Below are 27,542 nucleotides of genomic sequence, written 5' to 3'. Positions count from 1 at the left end.
CAATAAATGCAAATGTTTTGCTTTGTCCCTGACCAAACTCAACCTCTAGATGAAGCCTCCTTGCTACAGAGTGCTGAACACTCAGGCTCACCCTGCAGGGTCTTATTCTCCTTCTTGACCGACTCCAGGTGCTCCAGGGACTCCTCGTAGGCGGTCTTGACCTTGAAGCTCTCTGTCATGTACACGCGGCACTCCTTCTGTGAGCTGTCCACCTCCACCTGCAGCTCCTCGCACTTCTGCTGCCACTCGGCCAGCATCTTGTCAAAGAGCCGCTGCTTCTTGTCCAGGGCAGCGGCTGCAGCGTTGGCCTGGGCGAGGTGGAGAGGGTCTCCGGGGTCTGCTTTCTTGTCCCACCCATGTCCCATGTCTTCTGCCTCCCCCTCCCTAGTAACTCCAGTGACCACTGACTTTTTGGGATTTGGGATATAATTCTGCATTTATGGCACAACCACAGAAAGAGCTGTGCTCCAGTTTTAAAAATTCTACTTGATATGTGGCCTTGGGCAAAATCTACCTTCTCTTCCTGGGCTAGAATTTTCTCGGGTGTAAAGTCAGGGATTTGAGCTACAGTGGCCTTCCTGGATTTATGACGTTTGGCCTAACTCCCCACAACTAAATTCTCTATAACGTGATAATATATCATTGTGCAGTGCAGAGATGGATTTGGTTAGCATTTTTCTTGTGAATCACAGCTGATTGTTCCTAGACTTTGTTTTCACAGACCTGCCATCTTATTCGTAACTCTCCAGCAACTGTGTATTTGCTGTCATGAAAAATTAGATTTTGTAATTTTTTGCCTAATTTCCTTACTTGGGGGGGCACGTTTGTGGGTTTTAGAACTTTTTTCCCCTGAAGTCTCTCATGTGGATTTCACTTCATGCCTATGTGGCCACTGGATACGGACACGCTCTCTGCATCAGCTGGTCCCCTCCCCACCCCCACTGTCATAAAGCAATGTTCTAAACCAAGATTGGGAACTGTGTACCTGTGGAAATTCTATTTAGTTGTGCTAAAACAAACAAACAAAAAATGTTATCGAGTCAATTTTGACTCATGGCAACCCCATATGTGTCAGAGGAGACCTGAGCTTCACAGGGTTTTTAATGGCTGATTTCTCAGAAGTAGATAGCCACACCTTTCTTCCAAGGCTCCTGTGTGTGGACTTGAATCTTCAACCTTCTGGTTAGTAGCTGAGCACATTAACCGTTTGCACTGCCCAGGGGTCCCTATTTAGCTCTGCTAGAAACTGGAAAATCAGTCTGAACCAGGGAAGCAAACAGGAATATTTGGCCATACAAAGTGGAACATGGGTTGTGCAAGAGAAGGGGGAACAGGGAAGATAATGCCGTGTGATTTCCTGGACTAAACTTTACCGTTATCATGGATCTCCTTAAGTGGTGGCTTGTTGATTTGTAAGATCTCAGGAGAGTTTATAAACACATGCTCACACAGGAGCCCATGTCCAGTGGGCTTGTGAATACAAATCCTGTGCTTGACTCTCAAGGACCACCTGTTCCTTCCTGACCACCCCAGACATGTGACTGTCTCTCCCTCAGACTCGCTGGGAGCCCTTGGCCCTGATACAGAAGCAGCCTTCGAGCTTTTGGACCTCTGACCTTCTCCAAGTCGATGGTGAGGTCCTCAACTTCTGCCTGGAGTCTTTGCTTATTTTTCTCAAGGGAGGCGGCCCGGGTCTGGGCGGATTCAGTTGCCTCTTCTGCCTCCTGGAGCTTGGCAGCCAGCTTCCTCCTGCAGAAGAGAGCCAGAGGGGCAGTCAAGGAAACACAGGAGCCTATGGTCTCAGCCTCTCCGCTACCAAGTGTGGGGGCCTGTCTGTGTTGGCTGGACCACACCATGTGCATGAGACGGAGCTCTGGGGTCACGTTGGAAAAGATTCAGACGAAACGGAGAGTGTTTAAAAGAAAGCAAGCACAGTTGGTTCATTTATTCATTCATTCAGCAGGTATTATTGTTCTTCTCTGTGCCAAGTACTGTCCTAGGCAGTGAAGAAAAAGGGCTAAAAGATTTGCCCTCATGAAATTTCTATTCTAGCAGGGAAGACACACAATACAGAATATATAGAACATCAGACCGTGGTAAGTGCTAGGAAGAAAAATAAAGCAGGGAAGGGGAATGATGGCAACTTTAAGGGAAGGGTCAAGGAAGGCTGGCTGAGAAGCGGACATGCAAGCAAAGGCCCGAGGGAAGGGAGGACAAGAGCCCTGGAGGTGTTTGGGGAAGAGGGTCCAGGCAAAGGGTTGAGATTTAGGTTTTAAGAGAGTGGGTTTAGCCGAGGAGCAGGAGCCTTCGGGTGGGACCAGGCAGCTCCCCGCAGCTCTCAATAGAAGAGCTAGAAGGCAGGAGGTGGAGTTGTAGGAAGGCAGATTCAGGCTCAAGAGTTGGGTCAGCTGGAAGGCACCATGCTTGTTGTTATCATGTCACCGGAACGTCCAGTGTACAGAAGGCTGGCATCGCCTCCCCTGCCTGGGCCCAGAGAGGCTCACACACATTGTAGATGCAGGGGCCACAGGCACCCAAGTCAGCCTCTTATGCAAGAGGGTGGCTGGTAGCCACATTCCTGTGTGCTCGGCTTCATTTCCTCAGGTCCCTCGAGCAGGAGGTACACATTGCTAGTTTGCAAATGTGGAGGAAAGCACAGAGGAGTTGAGGGTTTACTACAGAGCTGATAAGCTTGCAGAGCAAGACCTTTGTGGCTGAGCACGGTCCACGTTCCCCCAGCATCACCCCGGGCCCACTGAAAGGCCACCTGCCTTTCAGCTTCTTGAGCTCGTCAGAGTCAAGAAGCCCTGCCTAGAGGTGGAGCCCCAGCTCCTGACCTCCTGAAGGGAACCTGGCCACGTCAAGGTAGATATGAGGGTCCTTAAAAATGGGAGACCAGAGACTGGCTGGTGCATGCAGTGGATATTCTGCCATGTGGACACTCTTCTCCCACCTGAGTGGAGCCCATGAACGTGTGTCTCTCACGCTTGGCCCTGGCTTCAGCAGGGGCCAGCATGGGGGTGAGATGCCCGTGTCTGCCTGCCTGCCAGATCCCCCCAGCACCAGGTGACACTCACTTGGTCTCCTCTAGCTCCTCAGTCCTCTGGATGGCGTCAGTCTTGTATTTGGTCCTCCAGGTGGTCACCTCCGTGTTGAGCTTGGACACGAGGCACTGAAGCTCTGACTTCCCGCCCTGCTCCTCCTCCAGCTGCTCCTTCAGCAGGTCCAGGTCATGCTTGGTGTTGGCGAGACTCACCACAGCAGTGTTTCGAGACTGTAAGGACAAGCCCGTCAGAGCCCCAGGGGTCTCTCCACAGCCACCGGGGCCATTGGTTAGATAGACATAACATTTAATCAACAGCGATAGAAAGTGAAGGGGGGAAAACAACACTTATAAGTACCATCCAAACCATCAGGATTTTATTTTCCATGTTCTCTTCTGGTTACTGTCCACAAGGATACGTAATCTCATTTGGTTGTACACACAGCATCCTATAGTTTTTACTTGTTATTATATCAAATGGTTTTCATGTTCCTCCTTCATTTTATAACTTTAAGGAGGCAGCTTGGCTTCACTCCCGCCCCAAACACACCTTCGTCTCTTCATCCAGCTGCCTCTTGTAATCATCCACTTGTGATGTCAGAGATGTCTTTATCCGCAGGCTCTGGTTGAGGCGGCTCTGGGATTCTTCATATTCCCGGCTCAGTTCACTGTTTTCAGCTGGGTGGGAAGGGAATGGAAGAAATATTGGAAGAACTGGCTCCTCAGACAGATCCTGCGTCCTCCAGGTCATTGCTCCCAAAGTACTCAATATGGCGGCTTGGCCGACTGAGATGGCCAGCTGGGGTGTACAGTGAGCCACCAAACTGGCCACCCAAATTAATGATCCTAGGAGGGGAGCAAGTGCAGGGTTGCCAACATCCAGGTGACCTGCATGGGGCAGGGGCCCTCAGACAGTGAAGCACTCCCCCAACCAGCTCCTTGCCCGTAACTGTCAAGAGATTCAGCAAAGGGGTTTGGAGAAAACAGTGGGGTGGAGAATTGTAGAATGTAACAATTCCAGAACCTACACTCCTGTTCTTTGTGAAACGTTTGTCAGAGCCAGAGAGTAGGAAGAGCCTCGTGAGCCAAAGAGGAAGAGCAAGCGTCTCCAGTTCTACTCTGTAAGCCATTAGTTTTGTGACCCTGTGCAAGTCACTTCATGTCACTGGGCCTCACTTTTCTTATCCGTAAAGTGGGGGTATTTTTTTTTTATATATATAGAATGTATTTTATTGAGTTACAGTTGACATACAGTGACATTCAGAGATCTTAATTGCACACTGCTATGATTTTTTGGCAAATGCAGAAACCTGTACAACCCACACCTCCATCAAGATCTAGAGCATTTTTATTCGGGGGTATTGATTTTTAAAAGTGTTCAAAATGGGGAAAATAAGGCAAAAGGGTGCCTGCAAGTTCTCTTGATGTCACAGCAGGTCTTGAGGTCTAACAGGCCTATCCGTCTAAAACTCAAACTCGCTCCTGTCGCGTCAATTCTGACTCATAGCGACCCTATAGGACAGAGTAGAATTGCCCCATACGGTTTCCAAGGATTTGGAACTGGTGGATTTGAACTGCTCATCTTCTGGTTTAGCAGCTGTAGCACTTAACCACTACGCCACCAGGGTTTCCCATCTCAGGAGTTATCTCAGGAGTATTTAGTTCTTCAAGGAATGTCCTTTGTCTGTTTACCCTTGATTAGGGCCCAGCCTCTACAAAGTGAGATGTTAGCTTGTATGTGGATAAGTTACAAATTATTTCTGTCCTAGGGAAGCAAAGGATTTCTTCTGGTAGGAGGAAAAAAAAGAAAAACCCAGAAGTTACAGTGTTATTGTCCTATAGGACATTTACTGGTTTTGCATCTAATTTAGCATTGCATTGGTTTCCTGACTGTGTAAATCTCCTCTGTGCCATAAAATGCTCTTTGAAGATCACTTTGCTAATTCCCTGGTTCTCTTATTAATGAGTTAAATAAATCTTTGACCCCTGTTCACTTTATATTAGTATTTATGTGAGATACGTTTTAAAATGTTTGAAAATTATATTTTTCCAGCATGAACGACCCTCCTGCTGACCTCACAGGGGCAGCTGAGAGACTTGATATGAAAATGCTTCAAATAGTCCTTCCTGCTTTACAATGCGAAGACATTGCTTCGAATACTCAACCAGTTGTAACCTTTTGCCATTGAGTGGATTCCAACTCATGGCAACCTCATGTGTGTCAGACTAGAACTGTGCTCCCCAGGGTTTTCAATGGCTGATTTTTCGGATGTAGATCACCAGGCCTTTCTTCTGAGTGCCTCTGGGTAGAATTGAACCTCCAGCCTTTTGGTTAGCAGCTGAATGTGCTAACCATCGGCACCACCCAGGGACTCCTAGAATACTCAGCGGGTGGAGTATTGTCTCTTTACAAGCAGATGAGCGCTCTGGGGAGGGGACCTGGGTATTTTCCTTCCAGTCTCCTTGTGGGACCCCAACTCCTTTCCACGCACCCTTCCTCAGGGGAGCTGTGGGGGTGGGGGGTGAGCGTACCTTGGAGGTGGGTCCTGATAGTGTTGATTTCTGCTTGGCTTCTCTCCAGCTCGGCCACTTTGGCGTTGGCTTCCAACAAGTAATCTTCCAGCTTCCGGACGAGGGCCTCCGCGTTCATCTGCTCGGGAAGAATGAACCCAGTGCGGGGATGAGGAGGCCCAGGTCAAGCCCTCCCAGCTTCCCACTGGGACTAGAGTCCTGCCTCCCTTTCTGTTCCTCCAGCACGGCCTCCAGGCTGCCACGCCTAGTCTTTCTAGAACACAAAGCCGACAGGTGCCTGTCCCTGGCTTACTGTGATCATCAGCATGAACCTGGAGCCTTAGCTTGGCACCAGCCCCTCGCTTTCTGGCCCATCTCCCTTTGTAGCTACTCCGGATTCCTCCAGACCACACCCAGTAAGAAGACACAGTGGGCCAGTTTAAGGGAAAATGCTAACATTAGTGTCGAGGACTGCAGAAATAGGAAGAGATTTCAAGAGGGTCTGAGGTTTGGGAACACTGTGGCTGGCTGGAATTGGGGCCCATGGGATGTGGGTCACTCTGATCACCTGTGGCACCCCCTGCCCCGAGTCACGATGGGGTTTTTTATGCGGCAGGTGCTTGACACATGCATGTTGAACCGCTTATTGACTTTCTTTGTCATGTGTGATGGTCACTTTTATGTGTCAACTTGGCTAGGCTATACACTAAAACCAAACCCATTGCCGCCATCGAGTCGATTCCAACTCATAGCGACCCTGTATGTAGGACAGAGTAGAACTGCCCCATAGAGTTTCCAAGGAGCGCCTGGTGGATCCGAACTGCCAATCCTTAGGGTTAGCAGCCGCAGCACTTAACCACTATGCCACCAGGGTTTCCGGCTAGGCTATAGGACCCAGTTACTTAATCAGACCATAATCTAGGGGTTGCTGTGCAGGTATTTTGTAGGCGTGTCTTACATTAGAATCAATTGACTCTAAGTCAAGGTGGTTATTCTTGATAATGTGGGTGGCCTCATCTAATCAGTTGAAGCCTTAACAGTAAAAACTGAGGTTTGCTGGAGGGAAGGAATCCTGCTTCAAAACTGTAACAGATATCCTGTGTCCTGCTGGAGTTTCCAGCCTGCTGTCTGACCTACAGATTTGGGACTGGAAGCACCCACAGTTCCGTGAGTCTGTTCCTTAAAATAAATCTTCTCTCTTTTTCTTTTGTTATATATGTGTATGTGTATATATATATCCTATTGGTTGTGTTTCCCTGGAGAACCCTGACTAACACATCGCATAGCACTTTTTCTCTGAATTGTGGCGGTTTATGCATTTGTTGTCTCTCTCCTAGTATCCTCTAGCCCCTTCAGGACATGGTCATAATAATGTAATAACAGCTGTAATAGCTAACAATTATTGAATTTTCTTACATGCCAGGGACTGTTCTAGCTCCCACAACAGTGCTATGAAGTAGGGGTTATTATTACCCCCATTTTACAGATGAGGAAACGGAGGCACAGTTAGGTTGTGTAACTTGGCCGTGGTTATACAGCCAGCGGGTGGGGTCTGTAATGGATTCATCTCGCTCCCTTCACAACATCTAGAACATGCCTTGGGTCTGGTGGGGGCCTGGCCAACCCCTCTGTGGCTCTGGGGGAGGGGTCTCCCTCACCTTGGACTTCTGCACAGTCTCCAGGTGTTGAGGTCATCGATCTCAGCCTTCATGGCCTGCTTGTCCTTCTCCAGCTTGGACTTGACCCTCTGCAGGTTCTCCACGTGCTCCGTCAGCTCGGTCACGGAGTCTGTGTGTTTCTTGCGCAGCGCGGAGGCTGTTGCCTCACTCTGCAGGGCTGCCTCCTCCAGCTCGCACCGCAGCTTCAGCAGCTCGGCTTCCCGCTTGCGGTTCTGCTCAATCTGGGCGTGGGGCAGGGATAAGAGAGCTTAGCAGCTGGGTGCCCTTGGGTCATTCAAGGCCTCCTGTGTCCATCAACACCATTGAGCCCAAAACAAGGTGGACCCACTCGGCTCTTCACAGTCCTGGCCTCTATTCCTTGGTTTCTCTTCAAGTTAGCCCCAGGAATTGAGCAAGACATAACTGGTCTGTATCTACTGCTCATCATTGGGCTTCTCCCTGCAGGCAGAGCTGGGGTCCTGGCCCCTCAGGAGGGGTACCTGAGCAGACGTGGCTCCACCAGCCTCCTCCAGCCTGTCACTGAGGTCTTCAAGGTCCCAAGACAAGTCGCCACGTTGTTTCTCCACCTGGGGGATGTTTGGGAGAGAAAGTTGTACTGATTAAGCTGTCTATGAATGTCTTTCTCTAGTAAAGATGGAGATTCCTACACTGTGTGTGTGAGGTAGGAGTGTGTGTGCCTGTACTGGGATGGTCCTGTGTCCTGCCTGCCACCCCGCCTGCTGCATGAAGGATGCTGTCCCTCCTTCTCCCTGCACTGGGTGGGTGTTAGTGCCCATTTTAAGCCCCCAGCCCACTTTGGCTGAATCTAGAACTCTACATCCAGATAAGGCATGTCTGCCCACATCAGTGTGAGTTATCTCCCACCAGCTTCTTGGCTCACCCCTCTCTGGGATCCCTGCCCTCAAGCTCCTTCTTGTTTTTGCTCTTCCTAACTCACGCTCTCTACTTCGACACCTCTCTACCTGTGCATCGGAGGGGCTATTTTATTCCCTTTTCCCCCTGCGTCAGGCTCCCTCATGTTGAACTCAGTCTCTGAGTTCCCACTCGAATGTTGCCCCCTCCGCCCATCCCAGGCACAGCTAGCTCTTCTCTCTGGCTCCCGGCACGTGTAGCGTCTTTGTGCCTTACATCGTCACTGATGGGTACATACTGCAAAGTGTCCAGTGCACAGTAGATGCCTGAGAAACAAGAAGCCCTTTTAACTGGGAAGCCTGTCCTTCTCTCTGCTGGTTTCCTGAGGGGAAGTTTCTGCTTATGGTTGGATTTTCACCGGCAGGAGCTGCTTTGACTTGAGAAGCGACAAAAGCATTTCGTGTACCTTGGCTCTCATTGCCCTCTCGGCTTCCAGTTCTTCCTCCAGCTTCTCGATGCGGGCCTAGAAGACACACAAGCAGACCGAGAAAGGTGGGATTCACCTCTTCTGTGTCAAATTAGGAAGTTACCCACTTAGCCTTTTAGGATGGAGAGGAGAAAAGGGAGCTAAACATATGACGGCCACTGTCACAAGGACAGAAAAGTGGCACAGAGAGCAAGTGCAAAGGTCCTGAGGCAGGAAGAGGCCTGGCATGTGTGAGGCCCAAAAGGAGCCAGCGTGGCGGGACAGAACGGTGAGGGGACAGAAGGTGACAAGGTGAGGGGCTGGGTCGTGGAGGGCCTTGTAGCCATGGTGCGGACTTTGGATTTGACTCTGCTGATATGCGCAAAGGGCTCAAAAGAAAAAAAAAAAAAAACCTAAACCTGTTGCCATCGAGTTGGTTCCGACTCATAGTGTCCCTATAGGACAGAGTAGAAGCACTCCTAGGGTTTTCTTGGCTGTAATCTTTGTGGAAGCAGGCTACCACATCTTCTCCAGCAGAGCAGCTTATGGACTCAAACTGCTGACCTTTGGTTTAGCAGCTGAGTGCTTTGACCTCCACACCACCAGGGCTCCTATGCCAAGGGCCCAGGGATGGGAATTCACAAGGAGAGTTCACTCGGTCTGTTTGTTCCAGGACACACCTGGTACTCCTTTAGCTTCCGCTGCAGGGTGGAATTCAGAGACTACTCGTCCTCATATTTAGAGTTGACAGAGTTGATTTCCATATCTCGCCTGCAAGAGAAGGTTTGGGTTCCTGAGCAGACTGAAGGTGGACCAGTAAGCCAGAGAGCAAACGAGTCTGGGCCGCCTCTGAGGGGGCCACCAACCTACTGAAGCCCACTCCTCACACCCCACTTCTGACCCCGGCCTTCTGGGGTACAGGCAGGGAAATGACCTCCTTACCTGTGGAGAAGTCAGACCCTGGAATCTGCGCCACAAGCCTTTCACTCATTCATTCATTCACACATCTATTAATCTTGAGCACCTACTATGTGCCAGACATTGTCCTGGGCTCCGGGGACACATCGGAGAACAGATCGGACAGAAATCACAGCGCTGGCACAGCCTACATTCTAGGGGTTGGAGAATCCACTAATGCTTTGATGTTTTGGGAGAAATTTTCCTCCAAAGACTTCACAAAAGGCTCTGTCCTGCTGCTGTGTGTGTGAGTTCCAGGTCCCAGGAGCTACGTGTCGGGGCTAAGATGCCAGAAACCAAGTAGGTGAGGAGGGTGGGCAGGGTCATAGTTTCTGAGCGGGCCACAGGACAAATGAGCTGAAATATGGATTTTAGCTGCACGTGCCCAGCATAGCAGTCTGCAATGTTACAAAATTGCTTTAGTAAATAGACTTCAAAGACACGCTGTCCAAATTCTACCCCCTCCACACTTTCCTCATCTGACTCCTTGGTCCACTGAACTGAAGTTCGGCTTCTCACCTGGGGCCTCCCCATTGACTTCCTGCCTCCGCTTTTGCCCCACTCTGTCTCTCCTCCACATTGTTGCCACAGTGATATATATTTTTAAGTTGTGGTAAAATATGTATAACATAAAATGTGCCATTTTAACCATTTTTCAGTGGCATTAATCACATTCACAATGTTGTATGACAGTCACCACTGTCTGTCTGCCAAACCCTTTCAGCACTTCACACTGAAACTCTGTACCCACTAAGCGATAACTCCCCACTGCCCTGTCTCCCCAGCCTCTGGCCACCTCTGATCTACTTTCTGTCTCTATGCATTTGCCTGCTCTAGATATTTCATATAAGTGAGATCATACAATATTCTTCCTTTGACTTCTTTCACTCAGCCTGAGGTTTCCAGGGTTCATCCATGTCGTAGCCTGTATCAGGACCTCATTCCTTTTGAGGGCTGAATAATATTCCACTGTGTGGATATACCACATTTTGTTTATCCATTCAACTGTCGAAGGATGTTTGGATCATCTCTACTTTTCAGCTATTGCAAATAGTGCTGTAATGAACATTGGTGCACAAGTATCTATTTGAATTCCCATTTTTAAGTCTTTTGGGACTATACCTAGGAGTGGAATTGCTGAGGCCAGAGTGATATTGACAAATATCTCCTCTGTTGCTTGTTATCTCTGGGATCCCAGTTCACACGTTTCTGCGGAGCCTCTCTGTCCCTGGTGCAGACGTGCTGCTTAGTCCTCACGGCTCCCAGGGCAGCTCTGCGAGTCTCCATCCCAGCTCCCGACGTGCATGGCACAAGGCTGGGGGCTCCTGTATCCCCATGCGGGCGCATTGCCCAGCATGTGGCAGGTGCTCAGGACATGCACTGCTGTGTGTGGAGCACTCAGTGCAGAGCCTGGCACATCCAGGAAACACTACCAGTCTCTCCTGACTCATGGCGACCCCATGTGTGTCAGAGTAGAACTGCTGCATAGAGTTTTCAGTGGCTGATTTTTTGGATATAGATCTCTAGGACTTTCTCCTGAGGCGCCTCTGGGTGGACTCAAACAGCCAACCTTTAGGCTAATAGCCAAGCACGTTAACCATTTGCACCACCCAGGGACTCCCTAGGGAATGAAATGAATGACCGCATAGGCGTACTTTTTCACCACCTCCTCCAGATCCAGCTTGGACCTCTCCATCTCACTGAGGTTGTCGATGGTCATCTTCAAGTCACTCTCAGCTTTCCGGGGAGCCTTCTCCACCTCTGCCCGGATCTTCTTTTCTTGCTCCCAGTTGTCCTCTAGCTGTGGAGACAAGAAATGCAAGAGAAGTTAGTGAAGGGGAGTGTGAGGCCCTCTGCAACATGGAGCTGGACGGAGCTTAGCTCCTTGCCGTGGCTCCTGAAAGGGCCTCTTGCCTTGGGGGATGTGTCAGTCCCATGCCCAAAATTCATCTGAGGACTGAGCCCAGGGGTCACCTTGACCCCCGAGTTGTAGAAGCAGCCCCAGCACCTGCACCTTACCTCGTGGATCTGAGCACTGAGCTTGCTGTTGTTCTTGGTCAGGTGGTTCATCTTGTCTTCTTCAGCTTGCAGGTCATCTAGGATTTTCTGGAAAGAAACATATGCGTGTGGCGCATGGGGCATTGCAGTTGAACAGACCTGGTTCTCCGCTGGCCCCAAGACTTTGGGAGTTAAGGTGACTTCAGTTACAGGGCATCTGCTCCTGTTGGGTGCTGAACAAGGCTAGACAGACCCAAGCACCTGTCAGCCGCAGGTGGGCCCTTGGGAGATCAGAGGCTCTGGTTCCCCCATGGGGCCCACAGGAAATCAGTGGGTGCTTCTGGTTGCCACAATGATGGGATCCCACTGGCACTGAGTGGGTGGGCCCAGGGATGCTGGAAGTCCCACCTGGCTCTGGAAAATGGGCACCGTGAAGGATAGTAAGTCTGCAACCCACACGATCGAAGTCCCACCTGGGTACTCATGGGAGTAAAACAACCGTTTAAAACCTCTGAGCCTAGAACCTAGCACCACTTTACATGTAGCTCCACAAACTTCATTTATGTAGCATACAGTAAATATCTAAAGAATGATCTACCATGAAAATTGAGAGATTCTTTGTTGTTGTTCAGAACTTCACCAAGAGCTGTCCTGTTTTGTAAAATCGCATCAGTGATAGCCCCACCTTGAGTCCCTAACCTTCCCGCACCACCTGCATCTATATGTCACAGCTCCCTGCTCACTGTATCTCCTACAGCCTGACAGCCACGTTATTTATTCTTAATTACACCCCATTTATTTCTCCTTTATATTAAAGGACATTATATAGATTTTTTTTGAAGTTTGTATTAGTTGTATTGTTTACAATTTTTATTTTGGGATAGTAAGAGACCATTCCAAAATACATGTTATAAAAGGGGGCTTTGGGTCTGATGGAGTTCTTGGGTGGTGCAAATGGTTTGCTCAGCTGTTAACTGAAAGGTTGGAGGTTCAAGTCTACCCAGAGGTGCCTCAGAATAAAGGCCTGCCAATCTACTTCCAAAAAATCAGAATTGAAAGTTTTATGGAGCACAGTTCTACTCTGACACACATGGGGTTGCCCTGAGTCAGAACTGACTCCATGGCAACTGGGTTTTTTTAGGGGGCGGGGAGGAGGGGGTCTGATAGAATTGAGAGTTACAGTCTAAGAGAAAGATAATTCCAGAGGCAGCAGAGAGAGGCGTTTAGGGGGCCCATTGTGGATTTGAGGTGTCAGTAAGCGTAGGAGTGAGGGACCACTGTCTGGCTCTGGGCTCCTACCTGCTCTTTGCACCCCTGAGGAGAGCATAGCAGTGTTCCTTGCCCTGTCAGCAGTCACGGCCAGAGAGAACTTGCTCTGCTTTCGGGAGCCTGAACTTATGAAGGCAGCCCTCAGACAGGGAGGGTGGGGTGGGTCTCCTCATGACCTCAGGGGCTTGTGGCCTGTTGTTACTACGATGCATCAGGGTCTCTGGGGCTTTAGAGCTTACAGGACACTCCCACATACTCACCCCACTTCATCCTTGGAATCCTGGGATCTACCTCCCAGTTTGCCTGGGACCCCCCCCCCCCCCCGACTCACGCTTTTGGCATAATTGGTAACCACTCCCTTTCTGCTTTTGAAACTGTCCGAGTTTGGGCAATAATCACCTGGTCACCCTGCTAATCACAAAGTGTGATGAAGGCACCAAGATGTGGCCACACCGTCTTCACTGATGAAGGCATTGAGATTTAGGGACATCCCCTAACTTCCCCAAAGCTCCCTGGCTAAGGGGCAGCAAAGCCAGGATTTGAACCAGGTCTCCAGTCTCCCCAGGAATGTGGCCTGTTCTGAGCTCCACCTCCCGCCCAGGGGAGGGCCGGTGGCTCTACCTGGTACAACTCCTCCAGGGCTCGCTTCTCCTTCTGGAGCTTGGTGATGGAGTCTTCTCGGAGCGAGAGGTCACCGGTCAGGGTGCAGACCCTGAGGTCCAGGGCCTGGAAACTGGGGTGAAAATGAGAGACAGGGTGTTGACAGCTAGAAACAGCTTCTGTGGGGAGGGGAAGAGGGCAGACACCTGCTCTGAGAGGGTTCTCAGCACTCTAGGGTCACCTGGGAGAAATCTCAACACCCAGGGCTCACCCCAGACCAACTGAGTCAGGTCTTGGGGGTGGAGGGGAGCAGTGAGAACCACGAGTTCTTGCCTCTGCTACTCAATCTGGTCCTCAGGCTGGCAGCAGGGGCACTGGCTGCACGCTCGGCCCCACTGAGAACTGCGGACCAGAATCTGTGTCTTACCAAGAGCTGGGTGATGTGTGTGCACCTCAGAGCTTGAGAAGCACAGGTCTGGACAGTGCCTACCTCAGCCTGTGTGGAGCCCCGAACACGGTTGAGGCCAAGCGTTAGTCAGAAGGTGTCAGGAGCCAGGGCCTCCCCCAGGGGGCGCTCACAGAGGCTTTTGGGAAGGGGGAAGGGTAGACATGGTGCTGAAGTGAAGAACATTCTGTGAGGGGCCCCAGACAGGCTGAGCGGATGCCAGCCAGCCCAGACAGCACAGCTGGTGGGGGGAAATCCCAGCACGGGGAGGACTAACAAGGCCTCACATCCTTGCGTTTGTGCGGATGTCTCCACAGTGGGACCAGCTTTTTGTTCCCTTAGTCAGATCTGCCCAATAGAACTCTCTCTGCGCCTATGGAAATGTTCTCTGTCTATGCTGTCCAATACAGGAACACTGGCCACGTGTGGCTATTGAGCCCTTGAGGTGTGGCCAAACTCGCCAACCCGTTGCCGTCGAGTCAGTTCTGATTCATTATGACCCTAAAGGACAGAGAAGAACTGCCCCGTAGAGTTTCCAAGGGGCGCCTGGTGGATTCTAACTGCCGACCTTTTGGTTAGCAGCCATAGCTCTTATTCACTATGCCACCAGGGTTTCCTAGGTGTGGCCAGAGGAACTGAATTTTAAATTGCATTGAATTAATTTACATTAAAAAATCCACTGTGGCTGCCGTCTGGGCAGCACCCCTCTGCAGGCTACAGGGGTGGAGGCTGTCTGCAGAGTTAGTGGCTCAGGGTGCCCTGGACCCAGAGGAGCGTGGCAGCCCTCACCTGCTTCTCCTTCTCTGTCTTTGCCAGTGTGGTCTCCAGGGCCTCCAGGTCGCGCTTCAGTTCGCTCAGCTCCCCCTCCAGCTTGCACTTGGTGGCGCTCAGTGAGGCCGACACACCCTCCTCCTCCTCTAGCCGCTCTTGCATGTCAGAGATCTGGCTCTCCAGCTCCATCTTGGTCTTCATCGTCTGGGTCAGGCGCTCCTCGGCGTCCATCAGGTTCCCTTGTTCCTGTTAGAGAAAGAGCCACAGTCGGGGTGGGGGTAGTAAAATCCTGCTCCAGGGTCCTGCAAGTGACCCAAGACCACCACCAAGATGGGAGACAAGCCTTGGACTTATGGTCCCCGAACACATGTGTCCTAGGGCCTGGGCTGCCTCTAGCTCCTTTGAAATTGTACGAGTCTAGGAAGCCCTTGCGGCTCAGAGTGGGTCTCTGGACCAGCAGCATCACTTGGGAGCTGCTGAGGATGGAGAACCTCAGCCACCCCCCCCCCCCATTTCTGCACCTGGATGTGTGATTTCACAAGCCCCCAAGCATCCAGACGCACATTAAGGTTTCAGAAGCAGGGGGTCCAGAAGAAGCGTGGGGTGCTCAGGCAGGACACCACAGTCAGTTCCAGCTCTGCCATCCCACCTGCTGGCCCCAGGTAAGCCCCGGTTTGCATCCATCAGTGAAGGGTGGGACACCTGCCCCAAAGACACCTCGCGTTGCTTTAGCCCTTTTGTGTTAAGGAACCACTTAGCATACAGTGTTTCTCCTCACAACAACCTATGAAGCAGGCAAGACAGGTGTTACTGTCAGCTCCGGTTCAGAGAGGAGGGGACAGGGATGGAAACTCAGAGGGGGGTATGTTGTAAGTCACAGGGACAGTAAATGGCAAAGGGAGGACAACCTGGGCCTCACAGCACCGATCTGATACCCTCTCCAGTGGGGTATCCACTGGGATCTCCCCCAAATGGGGTCAGGTATGAAAAACCACTGACTGCAGAGTCAAAAGACCAGACTGGCCGCATAACATTACTGAAAATCAATAATTTGTCTTTCAAATGAGGGAAGTGATCACTGTGAGGCATAAAAGGGATGGAGCACGTGGAGGTGGCTTGGAACGGAGGATAACTTGTGAGGGTCAAATTAGAGAAGGAACAAGAAAGCCCTCGAAGGGCCATAGCCCTGAATACAAATTTCCATATTGGAATGAACACACCACCATTGGAACACTAAGTGGGAGGTACTCAGTGAACGCCTGTCAGGCACCCTACGTGAATGATTTCCTGTGTTCTTCCCCGTGGGGTTCCCACTTGGCAGGTCAGGAAAAGGGAGGCTCAGAGGGTGAGGCATTTGCAGAATGGGGTTCTGGCTCCAGGGGGTGCTCTTGAAACCACCTCACGTTGCCTCCTCATCCCTTGACACTTGCTGCAGGCAGGGCCCGTATCTGTGAGCTCCCAGCTGGCTGCTGTGGCCAAATAGGAATTCAGTGGAGAGTTTCTGGTAGTTGGGTCAAGGGTGATGTTACGATGAAGGTGAAGAGAAGGCTGGGGAATTTCCCAGTGGTTAGGGCAGACAGATTTTCAGAAGAGCTCACCTCTCCCTCCTTCCTACTTCCTTCTCTGGCCCTGATTCTCAACCACTCTGGGGTGCTGGGCAGCTGCCAATGTCCCCTAGCCTCCTGCCCTCCCTCGGGGGACCCCCACATACAGCCTGCAGCTGGATGGTGAGGTCATTCTTCTCCTGGCTAAGCGTGGCTGTTTTCTCCTCCGGTTCCTTGACTTTGCCCATCAGTTCCTGTGCCTTGAACATCGCTTCCCTTAGCTCCTCCTCCTTGACCTTCATCTCCTCCTCTTGTCGTGCCACATTCAGGAGCGGCTTGACCTGGGCGACAGCAATGTCATCGAGAGATTAGGAGGGGGACTTTCTTTCCCAGGGGGTCAGGTAGTGTGGCATGAGGTCTCTGCCTCAGGCTCTACAGCTGTGAGTTCACACCCCCATCCTGGTGGACAGCAGCTCTTGCCACAGCTGGGAGGTTGGAATCTCCACACAGATGCTGGCAGGCCAAGCTCCTTTCCACAGAGCAGCCCTACCCTCCATGGAGGAGGCCCATCTTACCTAGGACCATTTCTTAGGATGTGCTTGGAGCCTGAGAGACAAGAGGTTAGGTGTTCTCAGCATCTAGGTGCGCCCGAGCCTTATATCCGCTCCATCCAGTGTGTACGCACCGTGAGCCCTGGCTTTGGTTTCCCTCCTTTTTACCCACTGATTCCTCTCTTTTCCCTCTGCCCTCTCCTCTGCCCTCTTTCCTTCCCATTTCCTTTCCTTTTTCATCTTCTCTGCAACACAAAGTCCCAACTCTCAACCTGGCCTTCCGTCGTGCTGAGGCCTTGCCCTTTGCCCTGACACGGTGGCTACTTCCTGCCTCCAGCCCTGGCTCCTGCTGCCCCATCTCTGCGAGGCTAAGCATTCTTTGGCTTCCATTGGGAGCGGTGGCCCCTAGTCTGTCCCCGCAGTGTCTGGACCGCTGAGTGCATCTGACACTGCTCACTTGCCTTGGAGCACCTTGCTATTCTACAGGCACCTCCAAGATCTCCCTCCTGCCCCTCTATGTCCCAACAGCACCCAGCAGACTGGGCAGGACCGGTTTTCTGTAAATATTTCCTGAGTCAATGGATTCATTTCCCAGGAAGGCACTGCTGGGTGGGTTCAAACCACCAACCTGTAGGTTGGTACCTGCTGCCCCGTTGCCATTGAGTCAACAAGTGCAAACTGCTTGTGCCACCCAGAAGTCTTGTTCAGGGCATATTCCCTTTTAGTTATGGCCCCAGAGCAGGATGCCAGGACCCGAATGTGGTCCAACCTACATGGAGTAGGTGGCTCCTGGCCTCCTGCATTGTTTGACAGCACCAGGCTGTTGGGGCGCCCACAGCCCCGCCACTGGCTGACTCACACTGAGCTCACTACTGTTTCAGAAGAACCTGGAAAATGAGAGGCCGATCCCATGATTTCTTGAGCCTCCTCCAGCCTGATGACTCATGGGAGGAGTTGAAATGTTTCAACATGCCCAGGTGCAAAAGGCTAATAACCAAGCCCACTTTTGGGGGGCTGGGGGGTGGGAGCGGTGGAGGGAAGTGCTCTTCATCCTAAGTGGGTTTTATTTTGAGGGATGAGATGGAAGGTGGGGAAGACACACCATGATTTGTCTTAGGGAGGAATTAGCCTGTCTGGACAGAGGCTGGAAGACCTGGTGGAGTAGTGGTTACGAGCTACAGCTGCTAACCAAAAGGTTGGCAGTTTGATTCCACCAGGCGCTCCTTGGAAACCCTATGGGGCAGTTCTACTCTGTCCTATAGGGTTGCTATGAGTCAGAATTGACTAGATGGCAATGGGGTTTTTTGGGGGGGTGGGGGACAGATGCTAGACTCCTACATCTTGTCTCCAAGGTGTCCTCATTTTCAGACTATTCCTGTGGCTTCCTAGCCTCAAGAGGTGCCTCCTCTCAGAACTGAGGCCCCCCAGCTCCCAGGCAGCAACCGGCCTGGCTGGCCCGACCCCTCGACCCTCACCTTGTTTTAGAGCTTCCACCAGCTCCCTAACCTCATGAGGCCCCCCAGCTCCCCGGCCCTCACCTTGTTGTAGAGCCTCCACCAGCCCCCTAGCCTCATGAGGCCCCCCAGCTCCCAGGCCCTCACCTTGTTGTAGAGCTTCCACCAGCCCCCAGCCTCATGAGGTGCCCCCAGCTCCCAGGCCCTCACCTTGTTGTAGAGCTTCCACCAGCCCCCTAGCCTCATGAGGTGCCCCCAGCTCCCAGGCCCTCACCTTGTTGTAGAGCTTCCACCAGCCCCAGAAGCGAAGATGCAGAAACTTGCGCACGTTCCACTGGATGACTTTCAGGCCAATTCTGCAAAAAGAACCCGGGGTTGCGAGGGTTAAAATGAAGGTTTCAACTCAGCCATTCCACTCCCAGGTGTGTACCCAAAAGATTTGAAAGCTCTCAACTCGGGCAGATACTGTATACCGATGTTCGCTGCAGCACTGTTCACAATAGCCACAAGGTGGAAACAACCTAAATGTTCACCAGGAGATGAATGGAGAAACACAGTAGCCTGTCCATGCAGTGTTACTCAACCATAAAGAGGAATGAAGTCCTCCGACATGCTACGACCTGGATAAACCTTGAAAATATTAGGTCGAGTGAAATAAAGCAGACAGAAAAGGACAAATACTGTATGATCACATTTATATGAAATATATAGACTAGGCAAATGCATAGGACAGAAAAGTATTAGCGGTTAACCGGGGCTGGGTGGGGGGTAGGCAGTGGGGAGTTACCGCTTAAGGACTACTGAGTTTCTGTTTGGGGTGGTGGCTGTACAGCATGGTGCCCACAGCCAGCTGGGATGGACCGAGCTGTTTTCTAATTACCATCCTAGGGAAATGGCTGGATGCTAAGGGCAGGTATTTGGAGTGAGAAACCCTGGGTTCTAATCACCAGCAGCCCTGGTGATGCAAACGGTTAAGTGCTCAGCTGCGAACTGAAAAGTTGGTGGTTCGAACCCCCCAGTGTCTCTGCGGGAGAAAGTCGTGGTGGCCTGCTTCCGTAAAGATTAAAAAAACCCCAAACCAAACCCATTGCCACCTAGTCGATTTCGACTCATAGCAACCCATAGGACAGAGTAGAACTGCCCCTTAGGGTTTCCACGGAGTAGCTGGTGGATTTGAACTGCTGACCTTTCGGTTAGCAGTTGATTTCTTAACCACTGCCCCACTAGGGCTTCTCCGTAAAGAGTACAGCCTATGGGGCAGTTCTGCTCTGTCATGTGGGGTCGTTATGAATCAGAGTCGACTCGACCACATACAATAACAATCCTGACTCCGTCATGAACCTGGCGCTGGCCCTTAACCCCTCTGGCCTCAGTTTCCTCACCTGTGAAATGGGGGTACCAGCCCAACCACGCGCCTCTCATAGCATCGTTCTAACGGATCAGGTAAGAGGAAGGTTATGAAAGCAACTTGTGAACTGTAAAGGTCCCTCTGTCTGAGTCCTTAAAAAGAAGGGACTATTACTAGTTGGTCCCCAAGCTGTCCTTTGGGCTAGGAAAGACATTGATGTCCTCCTCTCAGCCCACCACACCGTGTAGCTAATGGAGCTGACCGCTGCATGTATGTGTGTGGGTGCCCGGTCATTCTGGGTGGGTGCGTGTGGCTTCAGTGGCCCTTCCCTGTTGGTTTTAGTGAGGGCTACCTTCTTTCCAGCATCTTCTTGAACTCGACCCTCATGAGGAAGCCCCGGCTCCGGCACTGGAGCATTGTCATGATCTTGGCCAGACGCTCGTCCCGCATGTCCTCAAGCTTGGCCAGAATGCCGGCTCGGAAGAATACCTGGGGGACGAGACACCCGGCTAAGAAAGCCCAGCTTTCACCCCAGGGCAGCCATGGGGCGGGGGTGTAAAGTCAAAGAACCAGAGGGTCAGAAGGGTCCTTAAAAGTTAAAAGCCCCTTTGGATGAGAAACTAATTTTCTCTGTAAACGTTCACTTAAAGCACACACACACACAAGTTAAAAGCTGCAGATGCTTGAGGTCCCTTGGAAACAGCTGGCCTCATCTGGCCTCCTCCAACAGCAGGCCCTGAGGCCAACCTCAGCATCTGTTTCCTCTCGCCTGGGTGCATGTTGGATTCTCCCAGAGCCAAGTCCTGGCTCTGCACTGACTAGCTGGGATGGATCCTAGAGCCTTAGCTTCTCATCTGTGAAATGGGGCTCCTGGTCCCTTGCTTGGAGGGTTGCTATAGAGATTAAATGAGATAACGGTTGGGAAGGTACACCTGTAAACAGCAAAGCTCTAAGTAATGTGTGATCGATCATTAAAATCCCCACTGTTATGGTAAATGCCAGGCAGCCAGGGTGGCAAAGAGTATACTTATACTGGATTAGAAAAACCCAAAGCAAACAGGTTGCCGACAAGCTGATCCCAACTCATAGCAACCCTACAGGACAGAGCAGAACTGCCCCATAGGGTTTCCAAGGAGGAGCTGGTGGATTTGAACTGCCGACCTTTTGGTTAGCAGCCAAGCTCTTTTAACCACTGTGCCACCAGGCCTCCATACTGGTGTAGGGTGGGTCCTAATCAAAACTGAATGGTGTCCTTATAAAAGAGGAAGACGGACAGAGAGACAGATGGAAGACGGCCATGTGGCGACAGAGCCGGAGATTGGAGTTATGTTCAACTGCAGGGCAAGGGGCACCTGGGGCTACCAGAAGCCGGGAGAGACAAGAAAGATCCCCCTAAAGCCTTTAGACAGAGCATAGGCCTACCAACACCCCGAATTCGGACTCCTCGCCTCCAGAACTGTGAGACAATAAATTCCTCTTCTTATAAACCGCCCGAGGCTCTGGGTGGCACAAATAGTTAAGCACTTGGCTACTAACTGATAGGTTTGCAGTTCAAATCCACCCAGATGCACCTCTGAAGAAAGGCCTTGCAATCTGCTTCTGGAATATCAGCCATTGAAAACCCTATGGAGCACAGTTCTCCTCTGACACACGTGGGGTCGCCATGAGTCAGAATCAGGTCAACGGCAACGGGTTTAGAAACCACTGGTACTATGCTACGGAAGTCCCAGGAAACAAATACAGACTTGATTTCATAAAATATTTCTTGCTGTTGCAAAAGGCATTGGGGTTAGGTTTGGTCTTCGAGGAGCTTGAAGGGAGCATGGCTGGTGAGCAGACCACAGGGGCCAGCAGCAGAGGTAGGGAGGGACACAGTTCGCAGGCATTATCAGCTCGTTCCCTGTCCTGCCCCTGCTGCCAGAGTCCACCTGGCCCTGTGGGAGCAAAGCTGCCCTAGCGTCTTAGGCCGTCACCTGAGCTACCCCACCTTGAGCAATAGCAGAATTCAGTTCATCCACCCCGGGCAATGGCTGTGTCAGATATGGGGCCTGTGATCAGCGATGGCTCCGGCTTTGTCCTGCCTCGTTCTGTGAAACAGGAAATGTCACCTCCATCCCCTCCTCTGGGCTCCTTAAGTTTCTTATATGTCAAATATGAGGTGGGGAAACGAGGGGCCAGCTGGTCTCCAAGGTTTTCCAGTTCAAGTATTCCATGACTCTGTGACAAAACCTGAAGCATTTCCCATAAGTCAATTTAGCCACAGGCAACACGTCTTAATTGTGAAGGAAGCCAAAGTGAACAGTTCTGGCAGATTCTACAGGGGCGTCTCCATTTCGCAAACCTGGAGTGGTACAAAGCAAGCTCTAGGGAGCTAGGGACTCCTGGTCACTGTTGTATTCCCAGAGCCTAGATCCCTCCCAGGCATGCGGTAGGTGCTCAGTAAGTGTCTGATAAGTAACCAGATGCGTTGGGAGCACACACATGCTGGGGGCTCTCACGAGCACCACCCTGCAACCGGCCGTGAAGATGGTGTGTCTGCCTGACTCACACACGAGGCTCAGAGAGGTTAGGGGCTTGCTCAAGGCTACCCAGAGGCAAAGCCAGAGCCCCTCCTGTGTCACCCTGGCTGTTACGTTGAAGCGCAGCTGTAGATGGACGCTCACCACTGGCCTAGCTGGCCCTCACCACCCCACAGGACTCTACGGGGCCAGGATACAGGATAGGAGCAGAGAGCCGCCAGGCCTTGTGAGTCAGCCCCGACTCACTGACCAGCTCAGGGTGCAGGGCTCGCTGTGTGGCTGGACTGGCGTTATGGTGGCTTCATCCCATAGCCCCTCCCACATACCTACTGCCGTGCTGGGTCAAATTCAGACCTTGATTCTGATTGGCTGTTTTTATTCTGAGGAATTTGGGACTCATACAGTACTAAGGGGCAGAATTCTTGACTTCGATGCAGAAGACCTGTGTTCAGTTCCTGGCCGGTGCACCTCACTTGCAGCCACCACCCGTCCCTCAGTGGAGGCTTGCATGTTGCTATAATGCTGAATAGGTTTCAGAGTAACTTGGTTTCAGACCAAAATGAACTAGGAAGAAAGGCCTGGTGACCTACTTCTGAAAATCAGCCAGTGAAAACCCTGTGATTACAATGGTCCGATCCACAGCCGATCATGGGGGTGATGTAGCACCAGGCAGATTTTTGCTCTGTTGTGCATAGGGTCACTGAGTCGGGTCCGACTCGATGGCAGCTAACAACCACAACAACAGTACTAAGAAATAGTCTACCATGGTCCCCGGCTACCACCAATGACTGCCCTGACAGGGAACACAACAGAGAGTCCCTGACGGAGCAGGAGAAAGGTGGGCTGCAGAACTCAAATTCACCTAAAAAGACCAGACTTAATGGTCTGACTGAGACTAGAGGAACCTGAGAAGACACGGCCCCCGGACTCTCTGTTAACCCAGAAGTAAAACCATTCCCGAAGCCAACTCTTCAGACAAAGATTAGACTGGACTATAAGACATAAAATGACACTCGTGAAGAGAGTGCTTCTTAGTTCAAGTAGATACATGAGACTCAGTGGGCAGCTACCGTCAGTAGGTGAGATGGGAAGGCAGAAAGGGACAGGAGCTGGTTCGACGGACACAGGAAATCTGGAGCGGAAAGGTGGAGTGTGCAGTCACATTATAGGGATAGCAACTAGGGTCATGTAACAATATGTGTATAAATTTTTGTATGAGAAACTCACTTGAGCTGTAAACTTTCACCTAAAGCGCAATTAAAAAAAAAAAAAAAGAGTCTACTGTTTGTTGAGTACCACTCTATCCTAAGCTGGCTTCTCACACACATTACAGCTAAAAACCAAACCAAACCAAACCCATTGCCATCAAGTTGATTCCAACTCATAGCGACCCTATAGGACAGAGTAGAACTGCCCCATTGTGTTTCCAAGGAGTGCCTGGTGGATTCGAACTGCTGACCTTTGGTTAGCAGCGTAGCACTTAACTGCTATACCACCAGGCTTCCCACATTACTACTAATCGCCCCAAATTCCATGCAACTGACATTATCAGCTCAAAATTTTCAGTGGAGGAAACCAAGTCTCGTAGCAGCTGAGGGACTTGCCCAAGGCTGGCATCTGGTCAACGGCTGAGCTGGGAGTCACAGTCTGAAGCCACCTTCTTGGGACTAGACTGAGTGGGTATAAGGAGGGAATGCCCCCTGGAAGACCCTACCTTGGTATATCCAATTTTGTATTCATTCACATCCAGGTCAATGGCACTGAGCAGTAGCTCTGAGGCCTTCTTGTTGTCCACAAAGCCCTGGGGAATCACACTGAGGTTCAGCACTTGGTACCTGGTGGGAGAGAAATGGCCAGCAGTCATCATCACAGCCAAGCCAACAGCACTTGAAGCCCGTTCACACCGTGAGACGGCCTCCCTCTGAGACAAGTGTCGACTTTTTTCACAGATGCTGTAGGCAGGTGGGGTGGGGCCGACAGGAGGCTTTGGGGCAAGGGCTACAGCTTGGGAGTGAACGTCCATGTAGCTGAAAGCACAGTCCTTTCCTTCATGATAGAGCTTGGGGTAGAAGAAAGAGTATGGTCCAGGCATAGGAGAACTGCTTCTTTCCCTGACAAAGCAGCCCCTTGGTGATCTTGGACAAATTCTTTGCCCATTAGGGTCTTCAGAGGGCTTTGGACAAGATGGCCTCTGGTGATCCTTTCAGCTCCATCAACCTAAGGTCCTAGCAAGTAGGGAAGACAGAAGTAAGACAGTCCCTATGGTGGGAGTTCTTAGCTTGGGTAAGAAGCAGACTCCGAGACAAGGATTAGAGTGCAGTAGTTTACTTGGGAGGTGGGAATGTGGAGAAGTGGGGCGGGGAAGTCAATAAAAGGCATGTTATCAAGCCACTATTTACAACCGGAGTGCAATCCTTCTGGGGACCACTAGAGCAGTGATGTGCTAGAGCCCGCTGACACGGGCTTGCAAGAGCCAGTCATGGGCATCTCTTTCCAACTCCACGTTCAGTGACATCACACCAGTAGCTTGAAATCAGCCATGGTGGGAATATTGATACCATGGAAATAGGCAAACACTACAGATCAGAACTTAAAACAAAACAAATAAAAACCTAGAGAGCCTGTTGTTAACATTTACTAGCACATGCCCACCAGAATGGTGAGGGAGCTGAAGCACTTCTATACCAACTCTCCTCAGTCATTGGATGAGGGCTGCTCCTGGGGCGGCATTAATTCCTGGCACCTCCAGCCTGCCCAGTGGGGACAAAGCAGACTCCAGCCACCAGAGAAAGCAAAGAAATGCAGGTGCTGTCAGTGGAATGTCGGGTCGATGTGTACCAAAGGAGTGGCTCGAGGCAGTATTGATAGGGCACCCATAGTGTCTGCTACAATGGGACTATCTATTTATCAACGAGTCAGTGCTCTAGAAAACGGAAAAGGGCCCTGAAAGCATCAGGAAGACACCACTCACCTCTGTTTCAACTCTGGGTACTGCAGCCTGTTGGGGAAGCCCTTCCTGCAGATACGGATGCCCTCCAAGACACCATTGCAAGCCAGCTGGTGCATGATCAGGTGAGCATCCACCACGCCTGCCAAAAGCCAGGGCACAGGGCAGACAGTAACTACCCTGGGATGGTACAGGCCACTCCTGGCCACTCAGGGAGGCAGCATTGAGCATCCACGTCATCACCCTAGTCTCCTCCCATGTTGTCCCCTGGAATCCCAGGTCTCCCACAGTTCAGCCAAAGCCCGAGGGCCCTTCTGAGTGTGACTCCTGGCTGGGACGGTACCCCTCTGCTTTACAAAGCAGCTAGAGCACTATTTTTGGGTGATCCTTTGTGGGGGATCCTCTCAGTGCCCCGTTTTGCCACCATCAGCCCCTAGCCCTTAGAAACCAAAAAACAAAAAAAACAAACCCAGTGCCGTTGAGTTGATTCCAACTCATAGCGACCCTATAGGACAGAGTAGAACGGCCCCATAGAGTTTCCAAGAAGTGCCTGGCGGATTCAAACTGCTGACCCCTTGGATAGCAGCCGTAGCACTTAACCACTACGCGCCAGGGTCCTTAGAGGTGGACTGAATTCAGAACCAACACTAATTTCGTAGTGGATTCGCAGCAGGGAGACCTGACCCTGTGTTGTACCTGATTGCTTGAACTCGTTGGGGACAATACAGTGGACAAAGTGGGAGAGGTGCTGTGGAGGGTGGCCATCAGCTTGTTCAACTGCTCCTGGGGGTGGAGGAAAAAGAGAATGAGGGAGTGAAGCTCAACACTGGTGTGGCATGACACCCACGCTCAGGAGAGGTCATTTATTTAAAATATAATTTATTAATTTAAATTTCAAATTCAGTTCTTAGGTTACGCCAGCCACTTTTCAAGGGCTCAAGAGCCACACATGGCTAGTGGCTGCCATATTGGATGGCACAGAATAGAACATTATTGCAGAAAGTTTTTTTTCTTTTTGCTTCTGGAATCCTACAGTTTATCGCGTTAATAGGGCCAAGGTGCTTGCAGCAGCTCCCGTATCTCTCCCTGAGTTGCTTCACCCCACACCTTCCCCCATTTCAGTTCCCATTTTGAATTCATCTTCAGTCCACACTCCAGTTGCGCCTTCTTCCAGGCAGGCAGCCAGCCCTGCTGCAAGGTGGGTAACCACTCTTTGTTCTTTGCTGGGATTCTGTCTGGATTGGGACTTTGTCCTTTGCCCTTCTGGGGTCAGCCTCCTGCTGCCAGCTGCCACACAGCCCTACAGACAATGGTCTTGGTTCTTAACAGCTACCACATCAGTATTTCCCCAGCTCTGTCCTTATTCAGCTGGTTTCCTTCCATTTTATTTATTATTGTGCTTTAGGTGAAAGTTTTTAGCTTAAGTTAATTTCTCATCAAAAACTTATACACATATTGTTTTTGTGACATTGGTTGTAATCCCCACAATGTGACAGCACGCTCCCCCTTTCCACCCCAGTTTCCTTGTATCTGTTCATCCAGTTCCTGCCCCTTCCTGCCTTCTCATCCTGCTTTTGGACAGATGTTGCCCATTTGGTCTCATATATTGATTAAACTAAGAAGCATGTCCCTCATGTGTGTTATTTTTTGTTTTACAGGCCTGTCTAATCTTTGTCGGAAAAGTAGGCTTCAGGAATGGTTTCAGTTCTGGGTTAGCAGAGTGTCTGGGAGCCATAGTTTTGGGGGTTCCTCCAGCCTCTGTCAGACCAGTAAACCTGATCTTTTCATGTGTGTTTGAATTCTGTTCTACATATTTCTCCTGCTCTGTCCGGGACTCTGTTGTGATCCCTGTCAGAGTGGTCATTGGTGGTAGCGGGGCACCATCTAGTTCATCTGGTCTCAGGCTGGTGGAGTCTCTGGTTCATGTGATCCTTTAGTCCTTCGGGCTAATATTTTCCTTGTGTCTTTGGTTTTCTTCATTCTCGTTTGCTCTGGATGGGATGGGACTAATAGATGTATCTTAGATGGCTGCTCTCAAGCTTGCAGAAAGTATCATTGGATAGTGCTGTTCTCAAAGTCCAGAAACTTGCCCAAGATTCATAAGAAGTGGGGCCCAGGGCTGCTCATTGTAGAATCTCCTTACTAGAAGGAACCATAGTGCTGTGTGGACAAATCCCACGCGTTGTTAACCTCCCTAATGGACTTTCCTAATGGATGGTCCATCCTCCTCTATTCGGGTGCCTCCAGGGCAGTGGGCCTACCCTGCCTTGGGGCAGCCGCCTGGCCCTTGGAAAGTGCTGAAATGTCTCTTCTTGCAACACCTCCCCATTGGCTGTACTTCTTCACAACACGTTTTCAGTCATGCCCAAATTTATGGAAGTTTTTACAAGTCCCCAAGACCTGCCAGCCAGTTCTGGGGCACACGGTCTTGATTTGCCATTCTGGGCAAGTTCCTTTACCCTCTGTCTGAAGAACAATACGGTCAGATGGGACCATCTCTAAGGGTCTTTTCTACCCTACATTCCTGTGGCCTCTTCAGAAGAAAATAGACTCCTCAGATTAAAGAGGCAATCCCAGGCAGAGGAATG

At 51.0% G+C, this 27,542-nt stretch overlaps 1 protein-coding gene across 1 annotated transcript in view; it reads right to left on the bottom strand.

The window, feature by feature from the left end:
• The window catches only part of LOC126086726 (myosin-16-like), a 76,430-nt gene that overhangs the window by 16,271 nt on the left and 32,617 nt on the right, over positions 1-27,542 (bottom strand). Inside the window, 21 exon segments of the mRNA XM_049903314.1 lie at positions 92-308; positions 1,617-1,749; positions 3,078-3,274; positions 3,594-3,721; positions 5,576-5,693; positions 7,213-7,238; positions 7,241-7,454; positions 7,713-7,799; positions 8,552-8,608; positions 9,232-9,322; positions 11,164-11,309; positions 11,528-11,614; positions 13,397-13,501; positions 14,610-14,837; positions 16,303-16,476; positions 18,415-18,496; positions 19,841-19,977; positions 23,722-23,842; positions 24,979-25,096; positions 25,651-25,695; positions 25,698-25,737. Of these exon segments, the coding sequence (XP_049759271.1) occupies positions 92-308; positions 1,617-1,749; positions 3,078-3,274; positions 3,594-3,721; positions 5,576-5,693; positions 7,213-7,238; positions 7,241-7,454; positions 7,713-7,799; positions 8,552-8,608; positions 9,232-9,322; positions 11,164-11,309; positions 11,528-11,614; positions 13,397-13,501; positions 14,610-14,837; positions 16,303-16,476; positions 18,415-18,496; positions 19,841-19,977; positions 23,722-23,842; positions 24,979-25,096; positions 25,651-25,695; positions 25,698-25,737 (2,551 nt within the window).

The sequence above is a fragment of the Elephas maximus genome, chromosome 12, assembly GCF_024166365.1.
Source record: "Elephas maximus indicus isolate mEleMax1 chromosome 12, mEleMax1 primary haplotype, whole genome shotgun sequence".
NCBI lineage: Eukaryota > Metazoa > Chordata > Mammalia > Proboscidea > Elephantidae > Elephas > Elephas maximus.
The sequence above is the reverse complement of the archived record's forward strand: the minus strand, read 5'-3'. Positions and strand labels throughout refer to the sequence as shown.